The sequence below is a fragment of the Ceratotherium simum genome, chromosome 5 (assembly GCF_057802395.1).
Source record: "Ceratotherium simum simum isolate JZ-2026a chromosome 5, ASM5780239v1, whole genome shotgun sequence".
NCBI lineage: Eukaryota > Metazoa > Chordata > Mammalia > Perissodactyla > Rhinocerotidae > Ceratotherium > Ceratotherium simum.
Window position 1 is genome coordinate 14,683,824 of NC_141904.1, and position 22,707 is coordinate 14,706,530.

The 22,707-nt window shown below is 40.7% G+C and overlaps 2 protein-coding genes across 14 annotated transcripts in view; one reads left to right on the forward strand and one right to left on the reverse strand.

Annotated features, from left to right (window-relative positions):
- Positions 1 to 1,624: 1,624 nt before the first annotated feature.
- Positions 1,625 to 22,445, reverse strand: FAIM (Fas apoptotic inhibitory molecule). 13 transcript variants are annotated; one of them, XR_015552164.1, is made up of 8 exons: positions 21,945 to 22,088; positions 20,213 to 20,285; positions 18,261 to 19,526; positions 16,782 to 16,914; positions 16,196 to 16,424; positions 5,213 to 5,262; positions 3,485 to 3,636; positions 1,949 to 2,084 (listed from the first exon to the last, which is right to left on the reverse strand). XR_015552164.1 is itself a non-coding variant. In XM_087430492.1 (7 exons), the coding sequence occupies exons 3-7, from the start codon at positions 18,440 to 18,442 to the stop codon at positions 1,935 to 1,937; spliced, it is 744 nt and encodes a 247-aa protein (XP_087286618.1). In that variant the 5' UTR covers positions 18,443 to 19,526; positions 20,213 to 20,285; positions 22,219 to 22,445; the 3' UTR covers positions 1,625 to 1,934. The 13 variants fall into 13 exon arrangements, 12 of the variants coding, with proteins under 12 accessions (XP_087286618.1, XP_087286615.1, XP_087286616.1 ...); XM_087430492.1 differs by lacking the exons at positions 3,485 to 3,636; positions 21,945 to 22,088 and adding an exon at positions 22,219 to 22,445 and having other exon boundaries at positions 1,625 to 2,084; XM_087430489.1 differs by lacking the exon at positions 3,485 to 3,636 and having other exon boundaries at positions 1,625 to 2,084.
- The window catches only part of CEP70 (centrosomal protein 70), a 95,214-nt gene continuing 94,089 nt past the window's right edge, over positions 21,583 to 22,707 (forward strand). The window contains exon 1 of the mRNA XM_087430486.1: positions 21,583 to 21,717. The gene's annotated coding sequence lies outside the window, so the exon portion shown is untranslated. The remainder of the gene's footprint in view (positions 21,718 to 22,707) is intronic.

Sequence of the window (22,707 nt, forward strand, 5' to 3'; positions counted from 1 at the left end):
AGTCAAGAGAAATGAAAACAAACCACAACACCCAAACTCTTAACAAACCCAAATGTGAGTTTAATGAGCTTCAGAAGAGTCCCTCTTCGTTCATCTCCTGGTGTTCCAGTGGCAATGAAGCAGAGCTGGGGGGTGGAATGGGGAGAGCAGGGGCATAGCTTTTGTAAAGGTAGTATGCTGACCTGCCACTTGTGAAGACTTCAAAATAAAAAAACCTTAGTGGAAACAAGTAGTCAAAGGCTAATTTTAATATGCTCTCTCTGCCATCAAGCATGTTGCCTGCCTGGCCAAGGCCTGTCTGAGACACCTTCTCTCACTGCTGTCCTGTCCCTCAGGTCCTCTTTCCTGGTGTTAGAACCTGGTTGTGCTTCTGTTCCGCCCAATATCTCTTAGAAATATGTTAGTGGCAGGGAGATGGTAGTAAAGGGCATGGGTTTTAGTGTCAGAAAAACCTGGGTTTAAAATCCTGCCTGTGCCAGTACTGAGCAACTCACTAAACTTGCGACAACATCTCTAGGCCAGTGCAGTCCAATAGAACTTGGTATGATGAAGGAAATGTTCATGTCTGCACTGTCCAATATGGTAACCACTAGCCTCACGTGACCAGTGAGCACTTGAAATGTGGCTAGCATGACAGAGGAATTTAATTTTTAATTGTATTCAATTTTAATTAACTTAAATAGCCACATGACTAATGGCCACCCTATTGGACAGAGCAAGTCTAGAAAATGGAGAGTTCCCCTCTCATGGAGGATTACCATGTGGTAATTAATTAATAGACATGAAATACCCCAATAAAAGGCTCTACTATTAAACTATGCCTTGAAAGACCTTCAGAGAAGAGTACTGACACCAACGATCACAGGCACTTACTGTACTGACTTGGCTGTCTCTGTGCGTCTGCCTGGGTGGGCCTGCTTCAGTCACAAGAGCACTGACACTGGTGCTACCTCCAGACATGGGTATGCAGCTCTGACTTCTTAAACATGCCTGAGGATGCAACTGATGCAGTCTGGGGTAGAAAAGTTTGCTTCTTCCTCGTTTTTTTGTCCTCACTGTGCTGATTACACAAAACAACTACATTTTCAGAAACCCATTTTTAATTAAATTCATATGTGTCACTATTTGACATTTCCTTAATACTAAGTTTCCAGTTAGAAAATGTTTCTCATTTTCTCCAATTAAACTAATCATATCAGGGGGCCAACCCGGTGGCACAGCAGTTAAGTGCGTGTGCTCCACTTCAGCGGCCCACGGTTTGCAGGTTCAGATCCCGGGTGCACCGACGCACCGCTTGTCAGGCCATGCTGTGGCGGCGTCCCATATAAAGTAGAGGAAGATGGGCACGGATGTTAGCCTGAGGCCAATCTTCCTCAGCAAAAAAAGAGGAGGATTTGGCATCGGATGTTAACTCAGAGCTGATCTTCCTCACACACACACATACACACACACATACAAAGTATCAGTGAGGAAAAACTGAAATAAAAATACCTTTAAAAAAAAGAGAAAAAAACTAACCATATCATTGTGTACCAACTGCTTTAAACTAGAGAGACAACCTACCTGCACAGGTTAAAAATACATGAAGACATCTATTTTTAGAAACACAAGCAAGCAGCACCAATTTTGTTTTATGGTATTTATTATAGTAAAAGTTCATCTTGTAAAATATTAGTGATTTTGGTCCATATCTTATTTTCCATTTGGCTTTAAAACATTTTACATTATTTACAAAGTAAATTGCAATTTTTATGATTGTACATAATTCTTTACTTTTTTCCTGACCCTTGGAACATTACAGTTTCAAGTAACTAAAAAATAAAAACATAGCAGACTAAATGTACTGAGAAGTACATAGTGAACATATTTAACCACCACAGTAATTTAAAAGTCCTGATCTTTACTTCTTAAGATTAAAATTCATTAACACGAAGTCATTCAAGAATCTCCGGGATTTCTCTATTATCCACAATGAGTGTATGAATAATCCCTTCTTTCCGCTTCCCGCTACTGACAGCCTTTATGTAACAGTCGTGGTTCCCAATACTGAAGTGCGTTTCAGTCCCGTCGTCTACAAACTCACCCTAGGCCAACAAAAGAAGGAGGAATTAGTGCTCCAGACACATTTATCTTCGTGGAGAACACGAACACCATCTACAAGGGAAGTACACATTAGCTAAATGTTAAGCTTTGCAAAATTAAACTTAGAAGCTTATATTTTGATGTTTTTACATTTCTGCTATGAATTGAGTTTGTTCTTTGTCCCCCCATAATCTTTAAGAATCTTAAGTTTCAGAGGGAAAAAACCATGCACCTCATGGCTATGTTTTTATAACATATACTATGTAGGCATATAGATTATTTTCAAAAGAAAAAGTGATAAACACAATAACAAACATTTACTAGTTACTTATGCTATATACCAAGAAGAGTTTACATGCATTATTTCATTGCGTCCTCACAATAACCCTGATGAAGTACTATTATTATCCTCATTTTAGAGATGAGAAAATTGGTTAAATAACTTGCTGAAGGCCCCCGTCAGAAGGGATGGAGTGTTCTTAACCACTCTGAAAATCTGATTGCTTGGGGTGTAAGGTGCCTTACAATAAAATACACAGATAACCTAAAACCAAACACTACTAAATCTAGACTTGCTCTGTCCAGTACAGTAGCCACTAGCCACATGTGGCAACCAAGCACTTGAAATGTGGTGAGTCTGAAATGAGATATGCTGTTTAAGTGTAAAGTACACACTGGATTTGGAAGACAGTATGAAACAAAGAAAGTAAAATAACTCACTAAAAACTTCTATATTGATTACATGTTAAATGATAGTATTTTTGATATACTGATTTAAATCAAATATATTATTAAAATAAACTTCATCTTAAAACTTTTTATATGTAGCTACTAGAAAAGTTACACATGAAGCTCATATCTGTGGCTCATATTATATTTCTGTTGAATAGCACTGATCTAGAGTAAAAAGATAGAGGCCAAGTAGTAGAGAGAAGGAAGGAAGAAGAGGAGGCTTAGAGGATAAAAATGAATTATGCCAGGAAGCAAAGAAACCAAAAACTTAAAGTGTGGTTATGAGCTCCCCGGTAGCCAAAGCAGACAGAGCAAGGTACCGTAGCTAACATCTAATCAAAGAAAACACAGGATGCATCGGGAGAGAGGCTGTTCCCCAGCTCTGAGAAGAATCTGGCCAATGGCTTTTTCTGGGAGGTGTACTGAACGCCACCACAAGGACCGGATGAACTGGGCTTGGAGTGCACTGTGTTCTTTTCACCCCTTTTTATATCAAGCCTTGAAAAAAGCCTTTAGGTCATATGCTTCTGTAAAAATCAACTTAGAGGGCAGGGCTAGGGTTGAGTAATACAGTCCCTGTAAGTAGCTTCTTGGCAATTTGACAGATGCATAATCTTGGTCATGATGCTTTGAGATGAAAAGAAAAAGAAGAAAATAAGCTGTAACTCACAGGCTGCAAGAACGGATGTGTGTAGTACTGGGGGAGGCTGCCCGGATACGGAGCTGCCAAAAGGGCTCTGCAAACTAGGTTCTAGTTACAACGAGGAGGGAACTCGGTTAGAAGGAGCTATTGTCCAAACGTTTGTGGTTTCCTGTCCATTACTGAGGAACAAAGACACTGTGGATGAATATTATTTTCAACTTCTTACTCATTTACAACCACATTTTTAATACTACAAAACAACATTCTCTTTACATTTGCACTGGAGAATTCCTTAAGGGTGGGAGTGATTCAAAATTGCTGATTTTCCATCTAGAGAATTCCAGGGTAGGAAAGAAAGAATAGGAAGGAACACCAGGTGTGGTGTTGGGCACACAGTAGGTACCCAACCCATGTTAATGGTAACTGAAGCTGTTCCAGAAGGGGCCATAAAATATGGAAGAGCTCGCCAAGCCTCTCTGCATAAAAGAAGTCAGTATATTTAACGCGGGGAGGGGCGCTCAGGCTCTGAGGATCAATTCTGAATGGGCCCTGGTTAAATTTCCCTTCAAGAATTAACACCAGGATTAAGACACAGAAAAGCATTCATCTTTGTAACTTCTGATTTCAGGCTTCGGCATGTCCTCAGGAGCAGACAGCTACAAGACTGCAGACTGCTGAATAAATCCATCCCAGACCTTCCCTCGGAGCACCTCTCCTCACCTTCCTATACCTGTAATAGACAAAGGAGATGACGGCAGCAACTACAATGTGCAACTAGCTGAAGTGTGCCTAGAGAAGAGGGCTTCTCACTGTCCCTTGCCCTGCTGCTCGCGTCTGAAGCCAGCATGAAAGGCGGGTACTGGGGAGAGGAGCCCCTGCTCGCCACAGATCACAGGGGAATTTCCACCCAGTGATCTCAGCAACTCGTCCCACACTCCCTGCTTCCCATGACAGTCTCCTCTGCCCCCACTTTCTCCCTGTGCTGTGCACACCACTACGATTCCTGCTTGTAATTCATTCCTATATTCATCCCACCCAAGACCATAACAGTGCAAGCAGCTGAGAGCAAAAGCCGAATGCGCTGGGGTTGAGATGGGGATTACACCGAGCTTGGCCTCCGTGAGTGGGGCGGCCTCCTTCTCCTGCCTTGGCACTGCTGGTCTACAAATTCCGCTTGTCTTTGGGGTTTGTGACAGTGCCCCTTCCTGTCTGCCTTTGTGTCTTCTGACACTGTGTGCATCCCTTCTTTTTCAGAAACTTCGCTTTTAGAAAAGTACCAGCTGCATGGCGGGTATGGTGTGAAGTCCCCCTAGTCTAAGGGTGACCCGGGACCAGCAGCTTGGCGTCACCTGAGGAAATGTTAGATTTTGCATTTTAACAAGATCCCAGGTGACTTCTGTGAATGCAAGTTTGAGAAGCAGTGGTACAAACATGGATAAACACAGGACGCCCAGCGTTGGGGGAGGAATTCTGTAACATGGGAACTTCTTAGGCTAGAGCCTGGTCCAGGAGAGGGGGAGGTAGAGTGGGAGGCTGTCCTAGCTCATAGCCTAAGTCGTTTCCAAACTCTCACTGCCCCAGGCATCGTCCAGGGAAGGTCTTCAGAATTTGGAATCAGGAATACTTTATCTCTTTTTTGTTTTTAACCAAGAGGACCTTAGTTAATTATAAAATCTCCATAATTAGGAAACACAGCAACATTTCAATGGTAACTTACACACATGGTGCTAAGAAGTAATCAAAAAGTCAACTTACTGCTGTCTCCATTTTTTTACCATTGCACCATACATCCATAGTGTCTTTTTCTGTAAAAGTAACATAAATTAAAAAAATTATCTATGATTTAAAGGTAAAGTTAACTTTTGATATTTATTATTTTTAAAAAGTCTGATACAGTGGATTTCTAAAACTCCATTAATATTCTAAAACTCAACATTTTTCATGGTTTTGGAATTCTTCTAAATTTGAAGAAACTGTGTTTATTCTTTGTTCACAGACAAAATCCAAATGAAGCAAAACAATCTTTTAAGAGAAATTCATGATCGCAATACAAACTGATGAAGCCATGTTAAACGAAATAAAGACTTAAAGCCCAATCTTTAAAGGAGGATGCACATAAATAAAGGTGAGGAGGGACCTTTCTACACAGAATGTCCTTTCATATCAGTGACTAGATGATTCCCCCTGCCTGTCACACGGACTCGACTGGATGATGGCAGAGACCACCAAAAAAGGCTACCGCAGGGTTCATATAGGATAGACGGCATGTCAGGTTTAGAAATTTAGCCTTAAGTTTCTTACTGGATAGCGTGATAATCTCTGTTCATTTCACTTTCTCTATTTATTTTCCCCAAATGGTTTCACTTTGGGGGAAAAATGATTGGATCATAAGAAAAAAGGTACGGTGGACTGTGCTGTGTGAGTACAGTGCTGACACTATAGACAAAATGCTGCCACGAAACACTTGGGCATTGGTTAAGCTGCTGCAGCTCACTTCAGGGAAGTCTGTATATGTGCGTGCATGTGCACAATGGGGATCTGAGGATCCCCAGACTCACTCGTGAATGTGAGTGTCCTGGGGAGTGGCAGGAGAGGAGTCTGCACTCAGCAAGCAGCCAGAAGATGAGCTTTGGTATCACAAGGAAGACTAGACAGAAGTGTGACCTGTGTGTGCACAGCGTCCAGAGGTCAAAAACCTGCCCAGGGGTCAAGGCTGGGGCATTAGTCAGGGGCTTGACTCTGACAGGCCATCTACTCCAGGAACACCATCTAAAGGGGAGTCTTTTCTCCCCACAACTGGAGATGGGAGCCTCACTTAAAGAGTGCAGAAAGGCCTTTGAGCTGGGCTAGAGGGAGAGAGAGAAAGGCAGAGGGGCCCAGGAGATGCGGGCAGGGCTGGCCCCAATGGCAGCCGGAGTGGGAAGCATCTACAGCCACGGCTGCAGGGAAACCAGCTTGTCCCAACACATGGTCAGAGCACACAGTGCTGAGAGGAACCATGATGGTGGTGAAAATTGGAATTTTATTTAGTATGCCGACTGAACATGTGCATGTACTCAGATTTTCTATAATAGCTAAAATTAACATGCCTCTGAAGAACACTACTAATCCAGAACCCACAAAAGTAATATGGAATAAACTTGACTACATAAAAGTAAAAAAGATTTCTGCATGATTTAAAAAAACCACGCACACACATAAGCAAAGTCATACAATAAATGACCAACTGGGAAAAAATATTTGAAACTCACAGCAGACTAAGAGCCAATCTTAGTAATATAAGGACTCCCAGCGATCAAGGAGAAAAAGACCAACAACCCAAAAGAAAATGAGTCAAAGGACATGAACAGGCATTATCAGGAAAGAAACACAAAAGGAACTTAAACACAGTTGAGCCCCACTCAATTTTGAAAAAGGCAAATAATAACTCTGAAATACCATTTTTCACCTAGTAGAATACAAAACCCCCAATATCTGACAACAGGCTCTGTTAGAGAACCTGTGGGGAAACAGGCAGCAGGAGTACAAAATGGCGAAAGCCCCATGGCGGGCGAGGGGCAAACCTACTAAAATGACAACTGCAATTATTCACCCATTCCCACTTCTGGGAATTTATCCTAAAGAGATATGTGCACTGTATTCTGAGAGGCACATGAACAAAGCTATGTGTTCAACACTGCTTCTGACAGCAACAGATGAGAAACAGCCCAAGTGCCCATTGGTTGGGAATGAGTTAAATAAACTATTTTATTTACTATTGAAATTTACTCTGCAGCTATATAAAAGTATGAGAAAGTTATTTATGTACTGATATAAAAAGATCTTCAGAATATACTAGTAAGTCAATAAAGCAAAATGCTTTTATGTAACAAGGAAGTAATAAAATATTTGTATTTGCTTGAATCTGAATAAAGACATACTAGAAAGACTCACTATTTAAAATGGCTATTTTTTTTTTTTTGGTGAGGAAAACTGTCCCTGAGCTAACATCTGTTGCCAATCTTCCTCTTTTTGCTTGAGGAAGATTGTCTCTGAGCTAACATCTGTGCCAGTCTTCCTCTGTTTTGTATGTGGGACACTACCTCAGCATGGCTTGATGAGTGTTATAGGTCTGTGCTTGGGATCCGAACCTGTGAACCCTGGGCCGCTGAAGCAGAGCACACGAACTTAACCACTACGCCACTGGGCTGGCCCAAAAGTGGCTATCTTTTTGGGAGAAACAGGGTGGATGGAAATAGGAGTGGAAGCAAGATTTCTCAATGCATCTTTCTATATCATCTTGATTTCTGAATCATGTGAGTATATCACCTATTCAAATATATGTTAATGAAAGAACGTATCTGTCTGATAAAGTATCAGATTAATTACAGCTCAGCAGTGGATTTAGTGAATCATAGGAGGTATCAGAGCATGTTAATCTTGGAGCCTCTTCTCCGCCTGCCTGCAGGTACCCTCAGCCCATGTGACCAACGGCTGGGGAGTCTATAGCTGGGTCCCGAGCATGTATGTTCTGTAAATGCTTTCACAGAAGTGCAATGTTTCAGAACAGAAAGAAAATTTCCTCCCAACATGAAGTTTCATCATAGCAGTACTTTCCTCTTGCTGTCTTTATTTTCCTCCCACAATGTTCAGTGGTGTGGTGACTACCAGACCTAACAATGCTAACCAGTGCTATCTTTGGTCCCCTTGTGTGCCTCACATCTTTTGAGTGGTGCAAAAGAAGGTACATGATCTCTGAGGTCAGAGAGCCCTGGGTTCAAATCCCGACTTCATGATTTACCAGCAGTACCCTTGGCCAAGTCACCACCACTCTGAGCCCCAGTTAGCCTCAATTTCCTCATGGGTAAAATGAAGATGACATCACTTCTCTTGCAGGCTGTTAGAAGGATTAGAAATAATTTAAAGTGCCTAGCATAGTATCTGGCACAGAATATGGCCTCAGTAAATTGTACTATTTTTGTTACTAAGAGCTTTTTCTGGTCTTATTCTAACTTTTCAATATAAACTTTAGAAAATTATATAATACTGTTATTGGAGATTTGTTATATAATATGTAGGTAACTTTCACCCCAAGATCCTAGATAAGTCCACTCTTTGCTCGTGAGTAACAATAACCACAAACAATATTGTTAAAGAAATCACTATGTGAGAAATACTGCTAAAGTGTTTTATATGCACTAACTCCATTAAACCTCACCCACACAGCTCTGTGAGGGCGATACTACTTTTATCGCCATTTTACAGATGAGGAGACCAGGCTTGGAGGTTAAGTAATTTGCCCATCAACACAGCTCTGATCCTGGAGCCTGCATTCTTCATCACTCATCTGCAAAATGTATGCCTTAGTCAGAAGAGTCTGGGGTTTGGTGGGCCTTGAAAGCAGAAGCTCAAGCAACATAAATACTCTAGGCAATTTTGCCCTCACCTCAGTAAACGACACTGCCCTTGTCCTTTTATCAAGGTCCCTTTCAGACAAGCAGCAAAAGGGACAAATTTGGGCTGAACTTCATCTGCCTTGCAGGCTCATGAGGGGCTGCAAATGGATAGAGCGGAGTGAAGGCAGACAAGGGGTGGAAGGAGAAGAGTCTTAAAGGCCTAAGAGAAGTCACAGTGGATAAGCGGGTTCCTGGGCATTTAAAGAAAACTAACTATAACCAACTAGGCATGGCCTACATAGTCTCTCCCATTTCACCTATGAAAAGTTCCTATCAATTGTATTACAATGTTGGTCAAGTAGCTGATTAAGTGCTTACAATTATTTCAAAGGCTTGGCTTCATCATATGAAACCCAGTATGTTAAAATGTGTTGACACTAATTCTAATCCTTTCAAAACTAAAACTTCCATTAGTAACTAAAGATAGAGTGTTCTCCAAATTTATGGACTGAGCCACTAGATTTCTAAAGACATCATTGTGAAATTGTGGAAGATAAAGATAAAGATGAGCCCCCAAAAGCTTTCAAAAAGAAAAAAAAATGAGATTCAGACTGGCATAAAACTTCTCATTCAAAACAATGGAGAATAGAAGATACTGGAGGAAGGCTTTCAAAAATTCTGAGAAAAAATTATTTTGAAGCTAAAACTCTACACAGCAAAAATATCCATTTTGCATGAGGGCCAAGTAATGTTTATCTCTTAGGCACTCTTTATTAGAAATTACTTAAGGATATTGACCAGTAAGCAAAGGTGAAACTGGGAGTTGTGGGATTCCATAACTGGTGGAACTAAAGCAGAGCTCCTTGAGAGCAGCCCAGACTGGCCACCATGCAGCGGGCTTGGAAAGCAACCTACCTAGTTTCGAACAGGAAGTCAACACACACTCAAGAATATCATCATTAACAATGAAAAGAATTCCAAGCAATAGATAATATGAGTAAAAATGCTAACAGACATTGGAATGTGAGCAAAGAAAAGATATATGTCCACTTCCAGTTAAGAAAACAGAAAGACAATCAGGAAAGTCTAGAAAAACAAAAAAACTGTACCAAAAAATCCTGGTCCAACTATGAAGCAGACTAAAATGAGGTATAATTTTGAGCAATTGGTAGATTATAAAACAGAAAACCCATCTGACCATGACTAAAAACTACTTCCTTTGAGTGGCACAGGGGATGTGACAATAATGTAGAGAAAGAATGTAACCACAGCCCACTCTAAAAATGTTTACATAATCATAGTAATATAAATGTTCTTTATTGGTTTTTAATTTTAGAATCAATCTATAGAAAAAACACACAAGACTTAATTATGGCTACAGAACAGAATACAGATATTAACAACTTCGATGATGCAAAACCAAAGGTAGAGGAGACAGACGTTGAGACGCAGGGGAAACTGGAATGTTTATAGCCTCATCTTACACGAAGTGGGGATGAAGTAAATTTAAAAAGTGACGAGGAAGATGGTGCTAGTGGCAGCAGAGGCAAGATTTTTTACTGTCCCCTAACTCCCGCCATTAAAACAGACAGGGCAACACAACCAAACCAAAAACCCATGGACGGTCTCCACAACACCAACAGGTGGGGGAACCACAGACAACCTCATGACCTGCAGCTGTAGGATCAGCAACTGTGCAAAAGGAAGCAGGGGGAGCAACAGGGCCTCTGATGGACCTAAGAGTCCCCAAAACGGCTGTCCCAGTCCTAATTGGAAAGTTGGGAGAGCCAGTTTGTGAACAGCAGCTGAAGCTGGAAGGGGTTTTACACATTCTAACGGTGGATGGAGTACAGGAGCGTGGAGGAGTCTAGAGCAGTCTGGCGCATGACCCACAAAACTAACCAGCCAAAGCTCCATCCAGTACAAAACCCCACACTGAGAAGAAACTTCTGGGAAGAGAATCCAAATTGAGCAGCCCAGGGACACTAGAGTAAAGGAAGGAGAAGATCTAGGAAAAAATGGAGAAGGGGATATAGCATGCATCTGGGACGCACACCCTTGATTTTTAACATTATCCAAAAACAACAGAAAGGGGGATTCCAGAACCTGAAGTTTATGAAGTTGTCTGAAACCACATTCTCTTCTACAAATTCAGGAAAACTAAGTTCATATAAAAATGAGCAAAGAAAGGTATTGAGCTCTAACTCCATAAAAAATTATAAGAAAAAAGAATAGACTACCATCATTATAGATAATAAAAGCACCAGAAAGACATGCCTACAAAAAAGATAAAACTATAAAATATTGTTTCAAAATGAGCTAAAAGAAATTAAGAAAACCATACAAGATATGAAAGAATAACATAATTAAGAATTAGAGAAACTCCGGGAAATTAAGTAATAGAACTCAGTAAAAAATTAGAAATAAAAATAATTTCAGAAATAAAGACTAAACTAAAAGGAACACAAAGCAAACACAATAAATACTTCCTTAACAGAAATAGAAGATGAAGAGGAGGAAATTTTTTAAAAATAAAAAAGAAATATAAATGACAAACCAAGCCATAGATTTGGAGAAAATATTTGCAAAACACTTATCTGATAAAGAATTTGTATCTAAAATATACAAAGGGGGCCGTCCCGGCGGCATAGTGGTTAAGTTTGCAGGCTGCACTTCGGTGGCCCGTGGTTTGCAGGTTCAGATCCTGGGAGCAGACATACGAACCGCTTAACAAGCCATGCTGCGGCAGTGTCCCATATATAAAGTAGAGGAAGATGGGTACAGATGTTAGCCCAGGGCCAATCTTCCTCAGCAAAAAGAAAAAAAAAGTATTACTGAAAAAACAATAAAAAAAAATACAAAGAACTCTTAAAACTCAACAATAAGAAAACAAACAACCCAATTAAAAAGCAGGCAAAACATCTGCACAAACAGCTCAGCAAAGAAGATACAGATGGAAAATAAGCAATTGAAAAGATGCTCAACACCCTATGTCTTTAGGAAATTGCAAATTAGAATGAGATATCATTATACACTTATTAGAATGGCCAAAATCCAAAACAGTGACAACACTGCTGGCAAGAATGTTGTGCAACAGGAACTCTCATTCATTGCTGTTGGGAATGCAAAATGGTATAGCTACTTTGGAAGACAGATTGATGGTTGCTTACTAAGCTAAACATACTCTTACCATATGATCCAGCAATCAAGCTCTTTGTTACCTACCCAACTGATCTGAAATTTGTCCACATAAAAACCTGCACACAAATGTTTATACTACCTTAGTCATAATCGCCAAAAACTGGAAGAAACCAAAGTGTCCTTCAGTAGGTGAACGGATAAACAAACTGTGGTATATCCATACAATGGAATATTATTCAGCAAGAAGAAATGAGCTATCAAGTCATGAAAAGACAAAGAGGAATGTTAAATGCATATTGCTAAGTAAAGAAAGCTAGTCTGAAAAAGCTACATACTGTATGATTCCAACTATGTGATTCTGGAAAAGGCAAAACTATAAAGACAATAAAAAGATCAGTGGGGGGTAGGGAGGAAAGAAGGATGAACAGGTAAGAGCATGAGATTTTTAGGACAGTGAAACTATTCTGTATGATACTGTAATGGAGGAATATGACATTAAACATTTGGCAAAACCCACAGAACTGTACCATACAAGAGTGAACTCTAATGTAAACTATGAACTTTAGTTAGTTAATACTAACACATCAATATTGGTTTGCCAATTGTAATGAACGTACCACACCAATACAAGATGTTAATAACGGGGAAAACTGAGGGGGGCGGGTAGAGGAAGTATATGGGAACTCTGTATTTTCTGCTCAATTTTTCTTTTTTTTTTTTTTTTTTAAAGATTTTATTTATTTATTTTTTCCCCCCAAAGCCCCAGTAGATAGTTGTATGCCATAGCTGCACATCCTTCTAGTTGCTGTATGTGGGACTCGGCCTCAGGATGGACAGAGAAGTGGTGCCTTGGTGCGCGCCCGGGATCTGAACCCGGGCCACCAGCATCGGAGCGCGCTCACTTAACCACCAAGCCACGGGGCCGGCCCTCAATTTTTCTTTAAACTTAAAACTGCTCTAGAAAATGTCTATTAAACTAATTTGAGAGAAAGAGAGAGAGAAAGAAAGAGGATGGAAGGAAGGAAGGGAGTGAGTGAGGGAGGGAGGAAGAAGGGAAAGACAGATAAAAACGATGTGACAGAAACTGACAAATTTAGAAGACAGGCCAAAAGATCCAACATATATACAATAAGCATCTATGAAGAAAGAAAACCAAAGGAAAGGAATAGAACAAATACTAAAACTGTAATTCAAGAAAACTTAAAAGATTTGATTGTACATACTGAAAAGATTCACCATGTACCTGAGAAAATCGACCAAGAATGATCATTACCCTGAGACAGTCTACTAAAATTAGGCAAAAATGAGGCACTTCTAAAGGAAAGAAAATCAGATTGTCATCAGACTTTTTTTCTTTTTTTGCTAAGGAAGATTCGCCCTGAGCTAATATCCGTGCCAACCTTCCTCTATTTTTTAGTATTTGGGCTGCCAGCACAGCATGGCAGCTAACAAAGCAGTGTAGGTCCGCACCCGGGAACTGAACCCAGGCTGCCGAAGCAAAGTGCACTGAAGTTAACCACTAGGCCACAGGGCTGGCCTGTCATCAGATTTTTTTGACAGTAAAACTTTATGCCAGAAGAAAGTGGAGTAACATATCTAAGATACTTAAGGAAAGAAAATGTGAGCCAAGAATATTAAGTATAAAGGACACAGACAAATGTCATCAACATGCAAGAACTCAAGTAATATTGATAGTATTCCTAAGGAATGCACTAGAGAACAAGGTTCAGACAAGCAAAATCATCAGAGAGAGGAGCAATATGATAACTTGAAGGCAACAGGTAAATATTTACTTATAGAACTAAGTGTGAGTTGGAAGGGACAGGGCACAGTGTATAACGGCTATACGTTCTGACAATGCAGATACAGTACAATTGGAAAATGATATGCCAAAAAATGTTTTAAATTTTTTTGGTAATAGTATTAATGGTGGTAGTATTTGTGTTGTTAACTGAGAGTATTATGCATGTAATGTGGCACAAAGCAAATGAGTAATTATATCATATTCTAATTACATGACCCTCTGTGTCCTTGAGAGGGAGGATTCTCAGTGTGGAAGAAAGGACATACAGATGTTAGATGAGGTTAAGTAAAAACCTGGTATTCCTGAATTTGAATTACAAGTATCAGTATGAACTCATAAGCTATGTTATTTTTTTTAAAAAGTCTCTCTCTCCTCCCTCGATTGATCTATCTGTGCATGTATATAATCTATCTATCTATCTATCTATGCATGTACATAATCTATCTATGTATCTATCTATCTATGCATGTATAGAATCTAGCTAGCTAGCTAGCTAGGCATATATATAATCTTGCAATTTCCTTGCTCCACCCAGTGAAAACCTAAAAATAATGAATAAGCATCCTTAACGTATACCCAGATGATGCTTTTTTTTTTCCTGGGAAAGATTTGCCCTGAGCTAACATCTATTGCCAATCTTTCTCTTTTTTTTCCCCCTCCCCAAAGCCCCAGTACATAATTGTATATTCTAGTTGTAAGTTCTTCTAGTTGTTCTACGTGAGCTGCTGCCACAGCATGGCTACTGACAGACGAGTGGTGTGGTTCCAAGCCCGGGAACCAAACCCGGGCCGCTGAAGCAGAGCACTGAACTTTAACCACGAGGCCATCAGGGCTGGATCCAGATGACGCTCTTGAAATACATTTTTCTCTAACAGAAACTAGGGCTTCTTGGAGAAATGGGTGATTCCAGGCCTGGACAGAAAATGTTCAAAATGAGCCTAGAACATCTTGTCATAGCAGACAGTCTACCGAAGATGTGTCAGGACTCAGGAGCCAATCTAAAGAGCAGCCCATTGGCCAAAAATGGGACAAGTTGAGCATCAGTAAACATAATAACTGCAATGTATTGAAACACATCAAATTGTTTAAATCCATGAGTTAATAATGATTAAAAAAAAAAGCCAAAACCTAAATGATCACCTTTAGAAGAGAATAAGGAGCCAATTCAATATTTTGAAAACTGGTAAATAAAGGGAAAACAAGCAGTTCTCCTGCATTTCTTATACAAATTATACCTCTGTGTAACCAAATAGTAGATGACAGGAAGTTTCTCATTATAGACCTATTCCAGCTAATGAACAAGGAATGACAGAATCAGAATATCACCATTTGGCAACTGCTAATGAATTTATGGATGTAGGCACTAGGTATTAATGGTTGCCAAAAAAACTGACAAATAAACACCATATGCCTCTTGATATAACAAACTATATAGTGGTCTTGCCAGGAAAAAAAAAAAAATCAAACCTAAATTTGACCAATTCTTCAGAGTCAACTACCAATTTACAGGAAATATTAAAGACAGAGGAACATCACAGGAATGCAGTCAACAAAATCCAGACCATAGGAAACTCTTCAAGACAAACTGACCCAGTTTCTTCAATAAACAAGCTATACAGGAGTTTTGGTTTCCTTTTTTCAACTATGTGCATTTATTACTTGCTAAACATTTTCATTCTTAAATCTTTTTTTGAGGTATTTGCTAGCATTTGACCAGACTGTAGAGTCTTTAAAGGCATGGACAAGGTCTCTTCATCTATGTATCCTCAGTGCCTGGTACACTAACTGCCAATTAGTAGGTACTCAATATTCTCTAAATAAATGAATCAATGAATTAACACAATGATCTAAACCATCTTAACTTAGTGATAAGAAAGGGGTGACCAGAAGAGAGAGAAGGTAGTAACTGGTAAATATTTGTCTTGCAAGTTTTGTGGGCCCAATAGAAACTGAGAACACAGATGACAATCTGTGGCAATAGAACTCAGCTTTAAGATCAGAGGCTTTTACTTTTTATTTTTTAATCTACTTTATCTGGACTTTGACAATTTTTGTCTGCTGCAGTCCTAAACCTATTGTCACCAGAGAAAAATTCTTACTAATGAATCTTAAATTTCCAACTGCCTTCAGATATGCTTTTAAAAAGAGATATCAAATAATAACAAATGTCTACATCAATATTTTTTTTAACCCAAGTTTATAATCCTCAAATTCATCACTATAAAATCTGGTTCTCACATATTTTATATATAAACCAGTCAATTAAATGAACACTCCATTCACACAGGACACATGAGAAATATACCCGCCCTTACTCTCTCCTCCTCAGAGCTCCCACAAAAGGTCTGGACAGTTAGAGGAACGAATTAGACACCCATCATAATGCCAATAAATTCTGCAGAAACAGCACTCACTTACCCAACACAACTCTAAAGTCCTCCCCATCCAAATGCAATACCCAAGTATTGGTGGTCTTTGATCTGTTCTCCATATACTTCTTGAGACTTTTCCCATTAATTTCCAGAGTATATTCATAAGCAAAACCACTGACAGCATCTATATTTATGGTTGCTTTCGTCTTTGCAGCTCCAACGCAGAAGGTTTCTTTGCCCACTAATTTGAACATCCATTCTTTTCTTATCTCTTCCTAAGTAATAAAATACAAAAGTTGAAAACACACAAATGGAAGAAAATTTAATATTTAATTTTAGAAATAATGTAATTAAAGTGAGCAAATGGCAATGCTATTTAGATGTAATTTTATTAACTCATGATGCAAAAGTTTTAGAAAATAAAGGCATTTTAAGTTTAAATTTTAGATGTTATAGTCTATGAGTTCTATAACTATTATTAGTTTGCTTTGTACAGCAAAATGATACAGGCCAAAACAGAGAGAGAACCATTGTAAGAGAAAAGCCTTGAATTCACGAATGAAGAATCTACACTAATGAGGCCAAGCTTCTCTGCACGCCATATTTTACAAAGTAACATATTTTGTTCCTACCTTCCCATCTACGTATACCACTCGTTTGCCTGACGTGGTCCCGTGTTCAAATTCAATCTTATGGACTCCGTCACTTAAAGCAACATCCCAAACGGCTACGAGATCTGTCATTTTTTCCAGGCTATAAGAAAGGCTAAGGGAATAAAATAAAGCACTTACAAAAGGGCAAAAACAGTAATAGAATAACCAAGTAATCCTTTCAAGGTGAAAATATCAGATTTTTAAAACCCCTAAAATTACAAAATATTAAAGTGATATTATCTAAGAAACCATCCTCACAGTTCATGAAACTATCTTCTCCCTCTCATGCACTCGGCCTTTAAGATGAAACTACTACCTATGGGTGTACAGTCGGATCATTCCAAACAAAGTCACCTTAATATTAATAGGATTAAGAATCTATCGGTTTACCCACAACAGTATTCTAAGCTAGGCTAGAGAATAACGCTTGGAAAGGTCAATAAAAAGGCTGTACTTCTCCCTCCCTCTATTTAAAAAGCACAGTATTTAATTTTGGCTTTTCTTTTTCAGATCCAGTCCCTCCAAAACAAGAACTCCCCAAACCTTGCACACTTAAACTAGTGACTAGGGATTCATTTTAACAAAAAGCGTTCTCATTTATTATACTAAGACTGAGAAAAAGAGAAGTCATGGAAGACACATCCTATAATAGAGATAAAAATGTTATGGAGAACAGTAATTCTTGTCATTACTATAGGAAATCTTATTAAAAAAATAAAAGATTCTGTTTTGTCAGAAGTTTCTGGCACAACTTAAACACATATTTTTGATGTTACTATTTTTATATAAAACATATAACTATATATGTTTATATATAACATATATTTATATATAATACATAATTAATATGTTGAGATAAGTAGCATTACAGCAATAATGATCATGGCTAACAGCTATTAAGAGCTTACTGTGTGCCAGTCGCTGTTCCAAGAGCTTTACACATATTAACTCATAGAATCCTCACCATGAGATGGGTACTATTATTATCCCTATTTTATAAATGAGGAAACTGAGGCTCAGAGCGGCTAAGGGCTTGTCTAAGGTTACAGTGTCAAGTAAGTGGCAGACGGGAGTTAAACCTAGGACACCGGCTCCAGAGTCTGTTCTCTCAACTAACTCCTACTCTTCATTCACTCTAATCTCCTTTGTTTGCTCTAAATCAGAGATGGTAAATGGATTTTATATCATTCTGAAGCGATTTCCAAGAACTCTGTGCTGAGAGGGATTTGGAGACCTTACACTCAGGTCCTGTGGGAAAGGATGCCACGTTAGTGGTGGCCACCTCCACGCCAGGCATTTCCCACACGTGTTCTAAACCACAGAAAAGCAAAACCATGCATTCTGCCATCTTACAAAATGTGTCCTTAAAAAAGCAGCCTGGATAAATAACTCTTCTGAACGATGAAAACAATCCTGAAAGTTTCAAAAGCTAGTTTTATTGCAATGCAAGACATTTACCTTTCATCATCTTCAAAGATTGGACTGTCATCTCCAGATGCCATGGTTGGCAAAATAGTCTTTAATCCAATTAGCAGCCAGGAAAGAAAAAAGCAGAATTGCAGCAAAGAAAGAAGGAGAGCAACAAAGATGACATCTGCAAAGGGTTGTTCTAACGTTGCAATCCATTTCGTAAATTGCATGTAGTTTCTGATGAAACAGCTTTTACATACAACAGAATTGCAATCTCTAATTTTCAGGGAGAGAAGTTAAATCATACAAATTGGCCAATCATATTTTTCCCTAGTTTGGATTTATAATTTCCCAAAACTAGAGAATAAACTCTAGTTCATTTCAAGTATTACACCACACCAGAGCCATAAGAGACAAGTCCTCTGGGTCCCATGCTTCTCAAATTGAGGCACAAGAAACCCCAAGGGTATGAGGCAGTGGGTCAGGGAATACATAAAACTCCAGGATAAACAGAATGCATTTTCTGGAGGAACCAACATTACAGGGTGGTAACAAATTTAAAATGCAATCTTTATTCTAAATTTCAGAAGGCTATATTATGGAGGAATATATAATTTAAAAAAATTTTTTACTTCAAAGAAATGTTGATTTTGTAGGAAGCAGCCAAGGATATGCTAGTTTGCTTTCTAAGAGCAAGCTTAATTTACCCACCTACTCAAGCCCACTTAATTTACTAGTGCCAGTAAGGAATCCACAGAAGTTACGTGGTTTGCTTACGTCACTAGCAGGGCCCAAGCCAGAACTAGAGCCCAGGACTCCTGTGCAATTAATTAAACAGTAACTGGGCTGTAGTGCTAATTAAATTTTACTAAAATCAGAAGCACACATGTACTCAGATGCTTAGGAAACTCTCCACATTTGAAGATTTGGGATTAACAGGTGTACCCCTGCCAAACCTATTGGAAAATAAGCTCAACCGTTTTTTGCTCGCAAGATCTACTCTAGCCTTCTCCCTCTAGATGCCCAAGGGTGCTCTCGCCTTGTTAAAAAGGAGAGATGGCCAACTTTCTTAAACTGGAAACAGCTAGAAGCCACAAACGGTTTTTAAAAAGATGAACAGATTAGCACCCATGAAAGCAACCCAGTGGGCAAAGAAAAGCTAAGAATTTTAGAATAAAAACTAGGTAAAGATTCAAAACACTTTGTACCTAAAATAAATCCCTCTTTTTTTACTAGCACCTTACAAATGTGTGGATTTTTCTAGTCTTAAGAAGCCCTAGGATATCTTCTATGAAGGTGGAGGGTATCCTGCAACTGTGAAAGCAAAGAGAAAACAAAGCAAGAGAGTAAGCCAAACAGCATAATATAAACTTGGATAAGGCATCCTTTGTAAATCAGAGTGGACTTAGGGATATTATTCAAATTTTGCTCTACAACTTTTAGAGATTCTAGAAAGTTCAGTAATGCAGCATTCAAACTTGAAAGAATTGCCCCGTTTTCCATTATAAGGAACTTTAAATATTACTAAATCACATTAACATAAGGCATGGTAGCGTCTTAATTACTATAACTTTTCATATGGAAGTGTAAAAGACAACACAACAAATTAGAAGGGAGTTAGAAATCAAGATCACATCTCTTTTTTTTTAATTTTCTCTAAACTATCAACATTCATTCATACATTCAACATTTATTTATGGAGTATCCGTTTCAGGTGTTAAAAACGTTTTGGAAATAGACAGTGGTGATGGTTGCACAACATTCTGAATGTACTTAATGCCAACGAACTGTACACTTAAAAATGGTTAAAATGGCAGTTTTATGTTATATATGTTTTAGCACAGCTTAAAAAATTCATACTGTAATATACAAAAAACGTTGAATTTCATGCTTTAAATAGGTAAATTGTATGGTATGTGAATTATACCTCAACAAAGTTGCTTAAAAAAAAAAAAAAGACCTAGTTGCCCCGCTGGTTGTGTTTCTTAGAATGTACTTACACCTATAACGAAGAGGTGATCACATCTGTCCTTGTCCCCCGATTTCTACTTTACTCATGTAAACGGGAAATATCTGTCACACATAGATATCCAAGTTACAAACTGGACTTAATAAACATGTCATATTCTGAGGTCATCGAGCACGCTAAGTTATCGGTCACTTCTGTGCCAGGCATTGAGCTGGGCACTAAGCTCAGAGTGAGGGACTCTGGAGAGACCAAAAGATGATTACAGCACAGCCATGGCGATGTCCTTGTAAAGGGGAGCAGTAGAGGACAGAGTGGCCCATAGAGCAAGGACCCTAGCCCTGCCAAATGTGTGGCAAGGCCAGGGAAAGCTTCGGTTTAAAACTTGGGAGAAAGGAATTAATCCACTGTCATTTTTAAACTCCTATACATACACTTAACGTTCACGATCATGTGACCAAACTGGAAAACAGGGACAAAGAAAACTTCCCTCTATTTTAGCACAAAGTTTTAAAAATGTAAATGAAAAGGATGGAAAACAAATTCCATTTATTTTGATTGACGGGGACAATGTCACTCATCTGAAACTTCTTACATGTCTTCAAAGAAAGCTTTTTGAGTATCTAATGAGGTACCCATCACCATAATCTTTTAAAATCCCTTCCCTAGCAACTCAACACCCATATTTCAGAGTGCGACTTAAACATTAACACGTTTCCACTGTTCATCTAACCCCAGCTTGAATGTTGCCTTAACTTAGGTTTAACCGTACTGGGGACTGCAGTGGTTTGTCCAAGCTGAACGCAAGTCAGTTTTTAAAATTACTAACAAGCTCACAGTTCCCTTTTCAGCAAAGCTCCCGGTAAGGCCAGCCACAGGTAGGTCCCCCTTCAACAAAAGGGTGCTGACACTGCACGCCCGGTCCCCCGTGAAGCACTGGGACCTCCAGCAAAGTCGGTCAGGAAGCTCCTAGAGCCAGGTATTCCCAAACGCTAGTGGAGGTACAAAAACGAGAAAAACTCTTCTGAGGACCATTTTGCAACCTATAGCACAAGCTTTATGAGGGATTAACTCTAAACAAATAATCATGCCCCCAACACCAGAAGGAACAGTGCTCAATGGAATTGCTTTTTGTAACAGCTAAAAACTGAAAACCACCTTTATGTTCACCGTCATGGAGGGACTCCGTTAAGTAAATCACAGTCCTTCACTCAACAAACTGAACGCCCGGCCCGGGCCGGCGCCGGCAGGGTGCGGCGGTCAGGCGGGCACACAAGCCCGCAGTCTAGCGCGGCCACCAAAAAGGACTTGGAACACTTACAGCCGCGGGCAGATGCACGTGCTGGATTAGTAAGAGAAAGAAGCCAAGTTACAGGACTTTATAATCCAAGTTCTGCAAAAATAGCCTGCTCACGCTGACAGGGAAAAAGGGGCTGAAAAGAAACGCAGCGCAGTGTAACCCGGTGTCTCCGGGGAGCAGGGGGTCGGCTCCCGGGCTTCCTTCCCGGGCTTTTCTGCTCCGCTTTTCCACAGCGACAGGTACTAATCGTATGGTTGGGCACGAGGCCGAGGCCGGGGCGGCCGGTCGCAAGGCCTGGCCGGGGAGGGGCGCCCCGCTGCCCCCGCCCGCGGCCGGCCGACGGGAGCCGCGGGAACTGGGCCGGCGCGGGCGCGGGCCTCACCGCAGGGTCCCGGGGCCGCGCACACCCCGCCGCCCGGAGAAGGCCGCCCGGGCCGCGCGCGGGGGCTGCCGGGGGCGGTCTCACCTGCACGCCGCGGCCGCGGGCGGCTCCGGCCCCGCAATGCAGGGGCAGACTCGGCGCCGTAGGCTGCGTGGCCTTGCTCCCCTCGCCGAGAGCAGCAGCCGCTCCGCGCAAGCTACAGCCCAGCGCGCCGGCTCTTTGTCGCGCTCCCGGGCCCCGGCGGTGCCCGGCGCAGGCCGCCGCCGCCGCCTCGCCACCCGGCCGCGCCGGCCCCGCCCGCTGCCTCCGCGGAGGCCCGGCCTCACCCCACCCCCACCCCGGAAACATAGTCCCGCACCGCGTCCTGGCGTCCTGCCGGCAGACGTCCCTAGGAACCAGCCGAGCGCCGGCGCTGGGCGGGACGCTGGGGACATCAGGTGGGCAGACACAGCCCCCGGGCCTGCTCTGAAGCCTCGGAGCAGGCAAACCTGATCCGGCATTCGCTGCTTGCAACCTGTTGATGGCTTCTGGTTACTCCTTTAGTTTAGAGACCAAAGCTCCTTGTGGGCGTGAGGCCCCGTGTACGATGCAGCCCCTGCCCAGCCGGCTTCATTTAGATCCTCACATGGTGCAAGCTCCTTCTCACCCCAGGGCCTCTGCAAGTGCTCTTCCCTCTGCCTGGACACTCCTCCCTGCCTCTTGCCTTAGTTACCGTCGATTTTTGTTGTCGAGATTGTTCCTGAAATATTTCTTAAGGAAAACTATCCCGGCCCCTCAGACTTGCAGCGCCTGGAATTCTCTTAGTTCCTTTCAGGGTGTGCAATCATTCGTGTAACTTTTGATTAAT

Excerpts from the sequence above, each read along its gene's own strand:
- FAIM (XM_087430492.1), bottom strand. The coding sequence starts at position 18,442 with ATGCAATTTACGAAATGGATTGCAACGTTAGAACAACCCTTTGCAGAT. Across the intron at positions 16,425-16,781 it reads TGGTATACGTAGATGGGAAG|GAAGAGATAAGAAAAGAATG; the intron begins GTAGGAACAAAA and ends TTTATTACTTAG. Across the intron at positions 2,085-5,212 it reads GTAAAAAAATGGAGACAGCA|GGTGAGTTTGTAGACGACGG; the intron begins GTAAGTTGACTT and ends TTGTTGGCCTAG.